The sequence below is a fragment of the Phalacrocorax carbo genome, chromosome 1 (genome assembly GCF_963921805.1).
Source record: "Phalacrocorax carbo chromosome 1, bPhaCar2.1, whole genome shotgun sequence".
Lineage (NCBI taxonomy): Eukaryota > Metazoa > Chordata > Aves > Suliformes > Phalacrocoracidae > Phalacrocorax > Phalacrocorax carbo.
Genome location: NC_087513.1, coordinates 198,042,086 through 198,058,897, shown reverse-complemented (window position 1 = coordinate 198,058,897; position 16,812 = coordinate 198,042,086). Strand labels below are relative to the sequence as shown.

The 16,812-nt window shown below is 43.7% G+C and overlaps 1 protein-coding gene across 2 annotated transcripts in view; it reads right to left on the bottom strand.

Moving 5' to 3' along the window:
* Positions 1-7,668, bottom strand: part of LATS2 (large tumor suppressor kinase 2) — a 51,299-nt gene extending 43,631 nt beyond the window's left edge. The window contains exons 1-2 of one of the 2 annotated variants that reach the window (XM_064441160.1): positions 7,485-7,668; positions 2,423-2,999 (exon numbers count right to left, since the gene is read on the bottom strand). In XM_064441160.1, the coding sequence (XP_064297230.1) occupies positions 2,423-2,761 (339 nt within the window). In that variant the 5' untranslated portion in view covers positions 2,762-2,999; positions 7,485-7,668. The remainder of the gene's footprint in view (positions 1-2,422; positions 3,000-7,484) is intronic. The other variant, XM_064441161.1, reaches the window with a different exon arrangement.
* Between the last annotated feature and the right edge of the window lie 9,144 nt (positions 7,669-16,812).

Genomic DNA, 16,812 nt, shown 5'->3' with positions numbered 1-16,812 from the left:
TAGGGAAAGGCTCAAGTAGACCATTAGCTAGTCACGGACTGAAATCCTTAACCTCTAAACATTTGCTCCTAGCATTTGAGACAGGGGAGGGGGGGCTTCAATGCCCACTTACCAACCTCACACCAGTATTGGGTCCAGAGGTAAATAAAACCATCCTGAAAGAAACTGAAGCTGACTTCACTTCTCTGTTAAATCAGAGATCTGTTAGCTGCCTACAGGACTACAGAAGATGGCCATGCAGTAGGCATTTAAAGGCTTCAATTCACAAGCAGGGACAGGGTAGCTTGGGATGGCTGAATTACTACACATCATGGTCCGAAACAGTTTAGCATTTGATTCAAAACAACGCAGGTAACAGGAGGAAAGGAAGAACCTAGAGGTAGTAATCAAGTCTGTCCCCCTACACCATGCCATCCCCAGGGCCAGATACCATTCACACCATCTCAAGAAGCTCCATTCATTCACAGCCATCCAGGACAGCCAACCTTCACATGGTCTGCACCCACATTAGGAAACCCAGCATTTTTAGCCACAAGGCTCCAGTTTTGGAACCCCTATCTGGACTCTAGCCAAATGTGACCCTGCTTATGCTCAGGTTTGAACACCAAACACACCTAAGGGATAGGCCCAATAATGCTGTCTCCAGGCAACAAGTCACAGCAAGGGAGAACGCTAATGTGAAGATGGAAGAATTATGGACAGTGAGGGGAAAAAAACAAAACAAAACCAACAACAAAACCAAACCAAAACAAAAAAAACACCCACCAACTAAAAATGTGCATCCAAATTTAAGCAGGTAGCAAAAATCTCCACATCAGAATCAGAACTGGGCTCATTCTCCGTGCTCTACAAGAAGCAATATGATTTTATGAATGTTGAAGTCAAAATAGCTAAGATATTAAAAGCTTTACATATATAGTGCATTACACTGCCTTTACCAAGACATTTAACAGGTGGTCAGGTATCCCTGTTTTATACATTGGCTTAACATTTCTGTGCTGTAGTGTGCTCAAAGTACTTTCCAAGATTTCAGTCCAACAAGCCTGATCTGTGTGTGAACTTATTTGTCCATGTAACCTACCAAATGTGCATTTCCAATCCAGAATCCAGCTGTGCTCATTTAACCTTGGCTCATATGCACAGGGAGTGTTCTCATCCTAAACAGCTAGGGAAATTTAGAGGGCAGAGTTCTAAAAAATGCTGTTTTCATGGCACGCATAAGATCAGAGAAAATCCTTGGTTTCTCCATTTAAATAATTCAGTACAGCATCTTGGTTCACTGGACTAGGAAGTATTTAGCTGTACTACAGAACTTCTCACTGGACCTGCAATCTGCTCTAGCTCTGATTATCTCACTTAGCATAAACTCTTTGGAATAGAAACAGCACTAATTAACATCTGTATAGCTCCAGAGAAAAGCAGACTGTTTGTAATGCCTGATGTTAGTTTTGTTATACAGATTCAGAATATGGTCTAGGAGAGCCAAGAGACTCACACTCTGCCATGAGTGAATGGAAGTTAACTTCTGAAATCAAAGAAATGCCACTGAAAGCACTTTGATTTTAAATCTCTCCAATCTATATCAAGGACTATAAATGGAAATGTTGCCGCTTGTCAACAACTACCATTCACTCACACAGGAACTAAGTTATGTTTACAACAATCAGAATCTGAACCCAGAACAGCACTTCATCTCTAAAAAATAAAATTTTCAACAATTCCTGGATGGAGGTGAAAGTCAATATCAGCACTGGAAGCACACGCAAGATGAATGCGGCTCAACACAAAAAGACCATGTTCTGCACCAGGTGAATTATCTTTGAATTAAGAATACGTTCTAGTGTCAGCCTTGGAATGACAAAAGCAAACATCTCTGTGCCAAGCCCCTTAGCTGAGACAGGGCTAGCACCTCTTGACAGAAGCAGAGGGGGTGAGGAGGAAAAGGTGTGCACCCAACTACTGCTGCCTGCTGAACATCCAGCCAGTTCCACCTGTTTCAGGCAAACAGCAAGTGAGCTTCTTCAAAGGCCATACACTGCCTCTGTCATTTCTTGTAGTTGCTTCTGACAGTGAGCTGAGCTTAGTTTGCTAGACAAAATTCCACCCTATTACCCATAGCTAAGGATTGTTCCAGTAGTGAGGGGGAAGAAAAAAAACTATCCTGTTCAACCTTGTACATCAACTGGAGAAATCATAGGAGAATCCTAGAGGTCACCATGACTGTCTTTAACATCAATTAACCCCATACTAGGCACATCTCTCAATAGCAAGTCCACCTACTCTGCTAGTCATACAGCAACATGACTGCCAGAAGAATTGTCAACCAGCATGCTTGAAAACTTCCATCAAAATCCTTTCCTCAGTCCGGAGTATAAACTCGTTTTGAAGGCAGTGACAATCCCCCTTCCAATTTCATACATACCTGATCACAACCTGCATTCACCAGTTCCTGGAGCATCTGCCTATTTACTTCAACAGCTGCTGGAGTGCTCGACTCATTAGCAAAAGGCAGCAAAGAATACCTAATTTCTCGCAGAGCTTTCTGATACGGTCCAAACTTAGGTGTCTGTCTCATCTGCTGCTGCCTTGCAGCATCCTTCCCTATTAAAATTTTAGGGTCCAGAGAAGTTTCACTGCCTGGTCCAATAGGTAGTCCCTGACCTGAAGATTTGGATGGTTGCTTTAAACCTTCTCGAATCTCTTGTAACCTTTGTCTGCTGTTTCCAGAATATGTTGTAGCAGGAAAAGTCTTTGGCCTCATTGTTAATCCAGTTTTCTCTGAGCATAAATACAGCTTTATTCTTAGTTTTTTCAAAGATTATTTCAAAAAAGTGTCGCTTGATGGTATCAATTTCTTGTAAACGTAATCCTTCAAAGAGAAAAAGAAAAGGCAAAATTCTCAAGAAACTTCTGCCGACGTTTTACTTCAGCTCACGATCTTCATGTTTCCTACAGAAAATGAAAATCCTTGGAATCATCATTTTGCAGAATGACAGTGTCTGAAACAAAAGAAAATAGAAAGTACATGCAATTAAGTTGATACTGTAAATGCCTCTGAAGGGACAGCATGACAGTTAATCAAGTGAAAGTGAATCAGTTTAATCTATTAAGCTGTCACAGCTGGATTCCCTTTAATGATTTCCACTTTATCTGTTTTCAAGAATAGGATTCCAAAAGGCTTTCTCAACATAATCAATAAATAATCCATTTTTCTTTAAAGTTTCTTTTTCAAAATAAAATAAAACCCTTAAGAACTACAATGTTTAAGAATTTTACAGTACCTAACTGCGGCAAGTTTCCCACCCAATTGCATAACCAAATCCTGGACAAGCCTATCCTATTTCATAATTAGGGAAGAGTATGCTCATGAAATGTTTTTCCCCCACTTAAGATTTTGTTTGTTTTACACTAGCTGAGCTCAGTTTCAGAAGTTTATGAAAAAGATTTATAATGGAAATATTGATGACTCTAACCATAGCAACTTCTAGTATTTCAATAACAAAGCGAATAACAGAAAGACAAGATATTTTGCCTTTCCACATGAATATCTTAGCAAAGCCTGAAGGTAAGAATTCTCCCCAGAACTGGATGGAAGCGGGAAAAAGAGAAGAGGGGGCGTGTGTGTATATTTCATTAGTTGTGCCTTATAGGGAAGAAAGGGAAAAGAGGGGTAGATGGAGCTACTCAGTAACAGCAGAAGAAGCAGAACCAGCTCAGTCAGCATCCCAACACAGAAAAAAGACAAGACTTTGAGACAGCATTATGTACCTCTTCTGACATGCAGCAGAGAGCAACTATGCATCACAGCTCAGCTACTGTGCAACTTGCGATCTCCTTGCAGCATGAAGTTATAAGAATCCTACCTTAATGAAGTCTTCATAGCATCACCGTAATAGAAACATTTGGAAGGGGATTAAAAAGATAGCTTAATCAGAAATGTCATCTCACTATTGATGCTGTTTACACAAGGTTGCTCTGCTGCTGGTACTAGCACTTGCAAAGTGACTACTGAATGGTAAGACACTTTGTTGGGAAGGTTTGAATTTTGTTCAGTTGTTTTCAAATCTCCAATACAGAAGATGGTAACACACTGTATGCTCCTCTCGGTCACTCAGAAGTTTTGTGGGTTTTTTTTGTTTGTTTGGTGTTTTTTTTTGTTTTTGTTTTTTTTTTGAAAGGCACTTCACTTCTGATCATAGCACATTCACCACTGGAAAGAGTTTCCCCAGAAAGTATTGTTCTTTATTTTCACATGCTCGTACTTAAAACTCAGCTCATTGCAACTCTTCCTGCGATAGCTATAGTATTTCCCAACAAAACAACCATTTCCATGCATTTACCATCACTCCTAACCACGAAGCAAACGGCTTACTATTGTGAAGGCCAAGAGAATCTGGACACATTCACCTCTGAAGCCCATCACTACCTCCTCATTAGTACAGACTCCAAGACCTCCTCTACAACCAAGGACTGAAATGCAACAGTGCAGTCAGACTCCAAGCCTCTTTCATGACGGGTCACCAGTGTGAAATGCAGGAGCCTAGATTAATCACTTGAGATACAGTCTACATGTTCTGTTCTTACACACGTGCCATATACTCCTCTAATGGGAAATTTCTGTACAGTCTAACATTAGTCCAGATCTAGGTCTTAGCTGAAAGGCAGTAGAGCTCTACACTGAAAGCTCTAGGATCAAGCTACTTGAGAACACACAATGAAGGCCACCCCGTCAACATCTTTTGCTAAAATTTAAATGCTCAGTTGACTAACAGACACCAATAATGTATTCGGGGTCTTGAGCTCCTCCACTCAGTACTCTATAAGAGTATCCTGCAACCTTAAGTCATGCAGGACTAAGAGTGATGTAAATGCCCACATGCACATTGGACAGGGTTTGTCACTTGTTCTAAGGGAAGCGCTAAAGCTGTTCACCCAGATTTTGATATTTCCACAAACAAACAATCAGCCATTAGTCAATAACAGATCAAGTTTTCATTGTTCTCAATGAAGACAAAAGCAACTGGAAGAATCCCAAGAACAGAATTTTGTCTACTTAGAATATAGCAAAAGATAATACATAGCCTTGTTAAAAAACCCAACCAAACAAACAATAGTATTGCAGCCGTTTTAGGATTATATCATAACTAACTAGTGCTTAAAAGATACAGAGCAATTAATTGGTCTAGAACTGCCTTTCTTTTCCTGACAGCAGCAGGCACCATATGGCTGCATTTAGGAATCTGGGCTGTTCTTCCTTTTCAGTCCTTGTGCCAATCCTCAGGCCTGGGACGCTCTGGAAAACCTTGCAAACCCACCACCACCACCTTTTTGCAGCAAAGGACTGCTTTCCCACTTACACACATGCTTCACATAAAGAACTTTATTGACCTTTAGCCTAAGCTCGAGTCTAATAATGCTAGGTCAAGCCAGCTGGCAACTTCCTCAGCTTACATTTACAATAGTGCTAAACCAGAAAGAAACGTTGATCGTTTAGACAGTATGAATGAGAACAACAACAGTAAGTACTGGAGCTAACTGCAAACGTGTTTCATATTTTGCAGAAGGGTTTTTTAACTGAATATGTAAGATAAGCCAAGAAATCAGAACATTAAATATTACAGATGATTTACAAAGACAGACAAGCTGTCTGCTGTTTAAAATCTTCCTGTGATTTACCTTTTTAGCAAAAAATAAAAGGGTTGTATGCTTTAAAAGATCTGTAGCATGTCTAAGGATTTCTGACTGTACATCTGGATTTAGATAACTACAAATCCCTCTAATCTGCACCTTGCCTACAGCATAAATGTATCAATAGCCTTCTGGCCATCATATGAAGTGATTCTTCACTATTATTTTTGAGCTTCATGCCATCCTGACTAAACAATCCTAAGGGTTTGGTTTTTTTTTTTTCCAAAAATGTTATATGTTCTGTACTAATTAGAAGCTTGTCCATTATCCTGAAGATATATTATTTCATATAAACACAGCGTTACTTTAATTGCATCACGTTAGAACAATCTGAATAACTGATTATATTTCTTCATTTCAGAAGTACCAATAGCTGCTCTGGCAGAAAACAACCAACCACACTGAAATTATATGCTGATGCCTGTCATCCCAGCAGCACTAGCTATTCACTCTACTGTTCCTTCATGCACCAACAGGCTGCATATGCTAGTGGCTCTGTGGAGCTAGGACACAGGCAAGAAACTAAAGCTCAGCTGTGTTTCAAGAGCTAAGTCCCAAATCCCGAGCTGGCGAGCTGTTTCCCCATCTATAACTGCACAGGCCCTGTAGTGAGCTGAACTAGCGATCCCTGCAGAATGAAGACATAAAGTTTTAAGGAACTGCCTTCCCTCTCTCAATTTACAAGTGTTACTTCGGGTATTTTAGATCACAAATTCACAGGAGCAGGGACCATCATCCACTTTGTACTGGAGGGCTAAGATCGTTGGAGGGGGATAGTGTTTCAGTAATTTAATTGTTATACAAACCTTACTCCCCTTTGTAAGTGGGCACACGGTGAAAGTGAAAAGAACCGAAGTGAGGATTTTCCCCCAAATCATTCCTCCTCTCCTTCCTCCTGCTAACAAAACTGTCCAAAAGTAACTCTGTGCCCGCATACCACTGCCAACCCTAAGCACTGGCCCAGTCCAGCGCTGTGGGAACAGCTCACCTTCCCCATCCACAGCAGACCAGCAGTAATTGACCGCAGAGCCTGGACACTCCAAATAAGCTTTTTTTTTTTTTTTCCCGTCATTTGCGGGAGTGCCTTTGCCGGGGAAGGGGGTATTTCAACACGCACACCACTCACGAGGCAGGAGAGAGGGTGGCGAAGTGCTGAATTTTGGCAGCGACCTTCAGCTGACTGGGAAAAGCAGGGCCCCCGCCGCAGCCGGACGGGACCTGGCGGGCTCCGGATACCCCCGCTGGGCTCCCCGCGGCCCTGGCTTCTAGGGACACCTCCCCGACAGGGTCCGGCCCAGGCCCGTCGCCTCCAACGCCCCGCGCCGTCCAGGAGCACCCCCGGGGAACGCGGCCGCCCCAACTCCTCTCCAAGCCCCAAGTCTTTCGCAGGCAGAAAGCTCCCAAAATAAACTCCGGACATTTACCAGCAGCTCCGGCCTGCTGGGGCACCCCGCGGAGCCGGTCCCCACGGCGGGGCGGGGGGGTGGCCGGGCAGCCCGGCCTGGGGCAGAGGCCTTAGGCGGGCGAGACCCCTCCGCCAGGGGTGGGCTGTCACACGAGTGTCCGGAAAATGTCGGAGGGTGCGGGCAGGACGCCGAGGCTGCCCCCGGGAGGGGGACACGCACGCCGGACGCTCACCCCCGATTCACGCACCGACCCGCCTTCGCGCTCCCCCTCCCCACCCCCCACTTCTCCACACGACTTTCCCCTCAGGACGCAGCAGCTGGGGGGGGGGACAGCGCTCGCACCCGGGATTGAGGGGAAACCGCGCCCCCCCCAAGCCCCCCTTCTCTCACCTCCTCGGGGCTCCCAGCGCCGTCGCTCGCCTACCGGGGGCGGCCGTCACGGAACGGCTCAGCGGCGGCGGCGACCCCGACGGCGCGGGTCGGTCTCCATCTTCCCCCTCGGCCGTCCCGGGCGCCGAGTGCGGGGCGCAGTCGGGACATTCGCTACATTGTTGGCATTCCATTCGCGTCACGTGACCCGCGGCGCCCGCGTCATTCCACTCCCCCCCCGCCCCTCCCGGCGCATACCAGCGGGGGGAGGGGCTTCCAGGGCGGCAGGGCGGGAAGGGCCGTTACGGGTTGTGGCGCCCAGAGGGGACCGAAGGCTCCTCTCCGCCCTCCGGTCCCGTCGGGGTGCCCTTCCCTAGGTTTACGGGCAGCTTGTGACACTCTTTCCCCTCACAGAAAACCACCCCACCTCGCAAACACACACACGCACACCCCCCGCTGGGTTTTGGGGAGTGGGGGGCTGAGGTGGTGGGGGAATGGCGCTGCCTCCCGCACGCTGAGGTGAAAAGGGCTGAGGGAGGCGGCTTGGAGGTACCTGTCCGCGTGCTGGACGCCCCAAACTCATTTCAAGCGTGAGTTTTGGGCCGATAATCTTCTATTCCATGCCGAACTAAAACCATACACACAAAAGTGGCAGGACTATGAATGCCTATTTGGGCTTTTCTTTTGTTTTCTGCTTTGCTTTGGTATTTTTTTTTGGGGGGGGAGTACTTATTTTACTTATTTTTCATTAATTTTATTGTGTCAAGGGGGCTATGAGGTGCTGGCGGAGAACAGCCAGGGAATTCACATCTGGATCGAAAATGCAGACCCAAGCTGCAAAGGCTTTTTGGATGCAAAGCTCGTGTTCACCCTTGTTATGGATGAAGCTGCCTGGATCTGAGCCTGTTTTTCATGAAAGTAGGAGTATTCTGATATTACATACCTCTGGTCTTTAATAAAGACAATTACCAACGAGAAATGATACACACACGCACAAATACAACAACATTTGGATCTGGGAGGCTGGCTTTGACCCCTTGGCATGACAGATAGGCACAGTAGCCATCACCAGGGAATACTAATATGGAGTAAGAACAAAAAGAAAGTAAGCTTTCCTATGTGTATGCATATATCTAGATCATTAACATGGAAGAAGCATGCCGTCCTGAAATAAAACTTCAAATTCTGGGAATCCTGTTACAAAGCTGGGAGGTGCTCATTGTAGAGGCACTCTGTTTGGCAGGGAAAATGTCAGTCCTGCAAATGCTTAAGACACATGATTATCTTTAATCATGCGACTAGTCCCAGTGTCTTCAAGAGGACTGAGAGCATGTATAAAGAGAAGTCTATGCATAACTGTCCTTCCAGGATGAGAGCTATATTTACCGCCTTTTCCAAGCCATGGGGACTATTCTTGTAAGTAATATTACTTGTGGACAGCCCTATCTAAGGATATTTCTCTAAGCATGTTTATCATAATCCTGTTTTTTTAAATGCCTTCCATGCAAACTGTCAATAGTGCTTATAAATGATGCTGGTTTGGGAGGAGAAGGGGATGAATGTTAAGTGACTGCCAATAGAGTGTTACATTCCATGAGAAAAATGCAGCCTGGTGCACAGAAATTGTTTAGCGTCTCATATGAGGGCAGCCAGTTACTGTATATAAATTGCTGTTGGAATTTCAATAGTGTCATTGACTGGAATATATTGCAGGGTGGGGGGCAGGGAGGAAACCCCCGACTCTGGGGAGCTAAAGAAACCCCCAAAGTTCAGGACAAATTCCAACATTGGCAGAATATTACATTGTAATGTGGTTCATTTTGCAATCTTCAAATACCTGCAAAACTGAAGTAAATTTTAAATAATATGACAGATGCAGCATGGCTTCATTTTCTGAATTACTGCTGTGCTTAAGCGATGAGGCATAGCAACATGATTGCCCAAACTAGACATTGCTCAATGGCTTGAGACCTTTTCCCAACAAAGTTCAAGCTGGTTTAAAGGAACAGCATCAAGATAAAAATTGCTTACTCTGTGCTAATACGCTGTTTTGTAAGATTTGGTTGTCAAACACATCCTTAAATCTAGGTAAAATAGATATTTTAATTTATTTTTCTCCTTTGGAACTGTTTGTTTTCCCTTTGCATTCCAATCCATCTGGGAATGAAACTCAGCTGCACTATTTCACCTCCTGGTTCCAGCCAGCTGCACTTCTGAATTTCATGCATTTGCACAGAGTTTCTGCGTTTGAATTCCCACCAGCAGAGCAGCAGGTACAGGAGAGGTGGGTTGAATCCGCTCTCTAGAAAGTACCCATCTTTGGCAGGTCCACCACAGATGAGGAGACTCTATAGACTATTCCTGGTTTTAGCCTTTAGAAACCCAAACTGTTAGTTCCTCAGAAATACTAAGGAAATTGAAATCAGTTGGGTTGTAGCATGATACAACTCTGTTAAACCATTACTTGATCTCTGGAAGTTTTTTTGGAGATTACTGTGCATCAGTCAACTCTTTCCTCCCAACTGTCTTCTACACAGTAACTTATCTCCAAGAGGAAGGATGGTATATAAAAGGAACAATACAATTCATCTGTACCAGCAAATCTGTTCACAGACTAGACCATGAGATAATAATCTACGATGAGTAAGGGTCAGTGTGTTTATTCATGGCTCTGCTTCAGTGACTGTGCTGGGTCTATGGTGGTTACAGCACTCACCTCCTGACTTGCCTGAGCAGCTGTCTGCCCCGCTGTGTGGGTACGGTGGGAGGGACGACGGCTCCACCATTTCACATTCATTCTCCTCCCACCCACCTGAGACAGCGAGGGAAGAGGGAGCTCCCTGCTGCTCCATCCCCTTGCATCTAATGCTCTGTGTCGCCTCGTCCCCTCCCTGCACTCGTTTCACCGTTAGCTGGGCCACAGTGTGACTTTTTCTCAACTATTGTATTTGGAACTAATTACCAAATCGTGCTGCTAAAAATACTCCTAGCAACCAAAAAATTGTGATGTGGGTGGTTGAACCTTTTCTTTACACAGTACTGGTAGCCAATAAAACCTTGAACTCAGTCAGAAAACTTGAAAGAGAAAGGTAAATCAAGAATATAATCAGCAATGTCTAGTTCTCTGCTAGTCTTTTTTCAAAAAGAGGAACACGCATGCACACACATGAAATGGTTATGAACATGTGAACATATGTGCGTATGAGCATACAGACACAATGAATTTGCTGACAGTGCCATCCTTCACTAGGACAATATATCCAGAACAAACCAATGTGACACGGATGATGTGCGAGGCAAAAAGTCTTAGGTAAACATCACTGAAATGTTATTGTTTTAATATATTGATATTCTATGCAGAATGATACTGGGGAATAATTCTTTCCAAACTGCCAGTGCAAAAACATTTCGAAACAGGAGTCCTGAGTCCTCCAGCACAGTACAGACAGCATGACCTATATGTGACTATAATGTATGTCTTTAACAGTGATGCAAAAATTACATTTGTGGCAAAGTTAGGCTAATTACTTCAATGGGTGGGTGAAAAAAATAAACTCTAACCAAATTCTAGCTATTGTTTAGATATGCTTTTTTTGTCAGGACAATGCCTATGAGATCTAGCACAGCATTCTTTTTGGGCAGCAAAGGTGTAGCAAACGTGAGAGCTGGTACTTTAGAAATACATTTGATTTTAGCACAAAGTAGGTGAAATAAGACATCTGTCTAGGAAACTGCCTCAGCTTTTCACAGGAAACATGAACCCAGGCTCATATTAAGTGGATAAGGCATTCTGGGTGCTCGGACTGCCTTTATAGCCTTCACCCTGAAAGTTCAAAACCCTGAATTTCACAAGGACCCGTGTTCCTATGTACTCTGCCCCCAGCCCCACAGTTTGTATCAATCATTGACTGCAGCTGGAGCCCAGGCAGCGCCTGAGAGGACTGCAGGAATGTTGTGACTTTGTGTGGAATTTCACCAGCGCAAGCCAGTTGTGCTCTCCATTTGGGAATGAACCGGCCAAAATTTCAAGTCCCTGCAATCAGCTTGATGGCATCGCTTTGTTCAGATGCAAAGCGGATGGCTTTTGATCATTACAGCCAACCAATTCCAAGATTTTTGGAAAAGTTTTTAGACATGTGTAGGCAGCGCCCTTCTGATCCTGGAGAAAATGAGAAGGGGGTAATGCAGGACACATGAAGCCCTGGCATCTGGTGAGGGCGTCCAGCAACCATTAATCTGGCCTGTAATTATCTTTTCATCAAAGGCCTGGCACAGTAGCTGTTAGCATCTCCCAGCATAACAATACCCCCACCACAGCTCTGCCCTTCCTGCCGCAGACGCCCGGAATGATTCACCCTCCAGACAGAAAGAAAAGGTGTGGGAGGAACACGCACACATTCAAAGCTCTTGGCTTGGTACAGAAAATGAAGGACTCTGGAACTGGCGAGGACAAGGGCAGCTTCCAAAAATGCCTGTGTGGAGAGGAAAAAAATTGAGGGAACTGTGAGGAACCCCTATCCTGAGGGAACAAACCAGGTGCTTTTCTTCTCCAGTGTTCTGGAGAAGAAAATACAAAGGAATTCCCAGAGCCTCACTGGTAAGGAGGCGAGGGTCTGGGACTAGGAAACTCCTGGAGGAGTACAGGATGGGAAAGCAGCACCAGAGCACATGGAGAGGAATGAGCCACATGTGTAGCCTGTGGAGACCACAAACTGCCTCCTGCCCTGCACACACACATACGCACACCAGTGCAAGGACATTTGGAAACCATAAGAGACCATTCGAGGCTTCAGAAGGGTGATAGGCTACTAAAACATTTCATGTTGTTTTGGGGGAGGGGGTGGTAGCCAGGTCTGTTGAGCCAAAGATAGCATAGATCAGCTTTTTTCCATTCCCTGTCCCACTTCGGCACTGTCAGCAAACCATGTCGCTTCTCCACTTCAGCTTCCCTGTCTGTAAAGGAAGAGGAATTATTCCCACATCTTGGAAAGACTAGGAAATCTCTGGATTAATAGGTCCTTCTGTGAGCTATCATTATGTTAAATTGATGCCTCAAAGCCCAGTGTCATAATATAGTATTAATTTAAAAGAAAGCTGTGTTTATTTCTCTGGTAATTTACTCTACCTATTTAGAAGGCCTGGCATCGAAGTCCTGTGTAGCTCTTCCCATGAGAAAATTACATATTTTAAAAACGATCTATCAAATTTGCATTTTGCGACTAATCTATCAATTTAAAAACTGTTGGCTGCTAAGGAATTTATATTGTCACCTCTACAATAAACTACATGTATTTTGAAGTGAGTTTATCAAGGGAAGGATGTTTTTTTTCAACTGATATCCCAAATCCAGTGTTTTGTTGTTTTCTGTTACCACCTTGGAGTGCAGGAGAAGAAATCTTCTATTTCCTGTGATATATCTGGTTTATGGAAAATCTGAAATCTGGAAAGCAGAAAAAAATGGTGTCTCATTTCACTGAGAATATAGAAATAAGTTTTTATGTCAGTATAAAATGACACATGCTTTGTCCATTAACTCATACATAGGGGAAAGCTGAGATTTTTTAGATACAACCCTGGAAGGAGAGACAAAAATTACTCATGTGACAGAGACTGCAGCCTACTCAAATGAAGCCCGAAGTAGCAGTGAACAAAACTTTCTTGAAAACACGTACTTTCAGTTAGTTACCTGCTTGCAATTAATGCCTGGTCACTAAAGCTAAATGCCACATTCCCCAGAAGCACCACCAGAAGCGTACCTACTAGACACCTCACCAGAGAAACCTGATAGATCATTGTGGACAGGGAGACAAAATGTCATACAGAGCAGCACTCACGGCACTCACATCCTCAGGGTTAGTTAGGAACCTGCGTCCATTTGGTTGCAAACCAGACTGAGTCACAGACATTTTACCACAATTGCTCCTAAACCTTCTCAGAGCAAAAAACAAGACCATTTCAGAAAGCCTCAAGGTGTTCACATCATAGAACCTTATTAAGAGCCTTCTTGTCCTGAGGAAGGACGAGAAGGTATGGCTGGAGAGAATAAATGTACTAACAAAGGATTTCAAGAGCGAGGGCTGTCAGTCCAGTATCCCTGGAAAATAAAACTACACAGGCTATAACCACCTCAGCTTACAAACATACGAACGGTTCTCTCCCAGCTAAAGGGTAGAACTGAGTCAGAAGTTAGCACTTTTAATAGGCTGCCTTATCAAAAGCAATACAAGGAAAAGAGATACTTTGGAAAAGGACAAGAAAGTGTCAGATTAGATGTAATTTGAACACATTTTAGGTTCCCAACATAATGTGGGCTAGATGGGGAACTCAGAGGAAACCATTCCTCTTCTGAGATGTTGTTGGGTCTGCCAGAGGCTGTAAAAGCAGAGAAGTGTATTTGGAAGATTATAAAAAAAATACTGACCATGGTAATGTGCTTTGGATCAGATCTTTCAACAAGACTTGGATCTTTCCCTATAAGCCTTGTTATTTTGACTAAATCAGCTCAAAATTAAAAAAAAAAAAACAGCAGCAAATGTCAACTGATTAAATTCTGAGAGAAAACTGGACATGGAACAGAGTAAAGGAAGGGATGAGATATAAAAATGGGCACTGGCATGTGTTCAGAAGTACTATTAATGTGTATTCAAAGACAATTAAAATAATAGTACAGATGGGCAAGGAAGTACAACCACGGATAAGAAAAAGACACATAGTGCAGAGGAAGAGGACTAGACAGATTGCAGATTGACATCAGTAATGCACAAGGAAAAAAGGGTGAGCCAATATAAAGCATGGAAGTCAAACTCTAAGAGATTGAACTATGTGCGTTCATATATTCCAGGTACACTGAATAAGACCACAGTGGAAACAAGGATAGATGTCAGCTATAGACAGAAGGGGTGAGCTTTTAAAAAAACTATTTGTACCTCTGTTTTTAAAAAGTCTGCTTTTGTATTAAAGTAGGGGAAGCAGGTGACAGAAGTAACTGTAAATTAAAAGAGGAAACAGAAGTAAGACCATGCTAATGCAAGGCAACCACATGTGTGGAAGAGCTACTAAATGTGAACATTCCAGACAAGCATGGGGCAAGTATCAGTTAACCTTGCTATGTGTGATGGTGCATTGGAAGGTTGCAATTGCTCTTAAAAAAAACCCTAATAAAGGACCACCACCTCCTCAGAGCAGAGGTTACATCTCTACAGATAAGATGGGCATAGAAGTTGAACGGAGAAACGTGGCGAGGCTGCATGAAAGTTCACACGGAACATAGCAACTCAGTGGCAGAGCTGGGACCAAAATCCTCATCTCCTGAATCACAATCAGCAACTAGATCATATTGTCCGTATGAAAAAATCTTTAAAAATGCAAAACATGAAGAGTCCGAGGGGATGTCCAGTTTCTCAGTTCCAGGCTATTGCCCCGACACAAAGCTCTAGGGGAAATCAGTAAGACTTAAGTCTGGCTCTAGGTAGTCTGCAGAAATTCAGATCCTCACTGCTTAGCCTCTCTTTGACACACAGTAATTTTCCAGTGGTGCTGTAAGCCTATTGCTGCATCTCATTTTCCTAAATAAACTGGCTTTTCATGGTGACTGTGCCAATTGAGCTGGCCTTATGTTGGCATACCTGCCACATCTGCAAGACGGCACTGAGCAGCCCTATGGTGCAGCAGGGCGAGGTGGCAGCCGCTGGCTCACCCCATCTCCTGAGCTCAGAGCGCAGTGGGGTTGCAGCACTCTCCCATTCAAGGTCTGCCCACAGCAGTGGCACGTTCGCAGAGATCCTGCTGAGCCCAACACTCAGCCACCACATTTCTGGCACTGTAAGAGAGGGCCTGAGAGCTGAGCAGTTGTGTGGTACAGTTGTGAGGGGCAGGGCTCCATGGGAAGCCTCCCCTGTTTGGATTGCCTGCAGGAAGGAAGTGGGATAACATACAACTTGGCAAGGCATCTCAAAGCAGCATAATAAGCTCTAGTCAACAAACCTCACATATTTTCTTGGGGCAGAGAGAGATACAGAGTAGAGGAAAAAATACAGTCACGCCTCTGTGTACTCTGGGAGCTGAGATCCTGTGTGCTTTGTGCTTGTTTACATACCTTTATTAGCAAAGATGGGCACCAGAAAACTGAGAGAAGGTATTTACTATTGTCTATGAGGTGAGTGGCTTGCATGAATAAAATAACTTGGCCAGAATCCTATAGATCAGTTGCTATAATCACAAGCAGAATGGAAGGATGGGGGTAACTATCGCCTGGCCTTTTCAACAGAAACAGAAAATTGCATGTTGGGACTTGTCATCCATATGTGCCACACGTCCATTTTAAAGATACAGTTTTATGGAAATCAGGTTCAGGATTACAGCCCCTAAAAAGTTGTTGGGGGAAAGTTCTGAGAGACCCTGAGTAGGAGACTGTGGAAAAATACCCAACTGTCCATAATGCTCTACTACAGTATCATAATGGAATAATGTAACATGAAAACAGCATCCAAACTGAAAGACTCCACTCTAAAAATGCTTCACCACTGCATGACTCTCATTATCACTCTGTGTCTCTTGGTCTTCCACACAGTCTTTCAACCTACATCTATTTTGAACTTTCCTCCCACACCAGCCACTGCTGGAATACACACTTGTTTGTCTAAAAAGCTCCACAGGCATCCTAAACATACTTTCCATTTTTAGCTATTTTCTTTAAGTCTCTGCTGTATGTTAGCTTTGCATACTGTGCTAGAGCTTGTAACATCTCAACCCTGTGATTAAAGAAAAAAGTCTGTGAATGTCAGGAGTAGCCTTTATTTATCACCAGTCACTAAAAATGCAGGTTGAATAATATGTGATTTGCAAATAATTAAAATACAGATTTTGGTTATAATGAGAACCACCATTCTGAGTCTATATCTTAAATGAGTGAAGTCTTCTATAAATCTTGGAATGTGATAAACACAGGAATAGTAGTATTCTTACACTATAAATCAAAGTGAACAGAGACACAGAAGTCACAACAAACCCTGTTAAAGCAGCACCCCATGACGGCACACAAAACACCTCAAGTGGCCCTTGCTTTTCTATCACCATGACTACAGATCTTCTCTGTGCTCTGGCCATTCCTTGCTTCAGGTACTGTAATTTATTTACAGTTACTCTCCATGCTCCTTTGTACTCCCTTTAGCTGACAAAAGTCAGTCTAATTGCCCTTCCATCTATTTTCCACTTCTCACATAGAACTCCAGATGCTCTAACGCCCTCTGTGATACCAACCCCTTGGTGTGTATGTAGCAAGAGGGCAGGCTCAGGCTATGTCATGAATTTCTATGCACACCAGATCTGTTTAACCATCCCCTGTGTACAC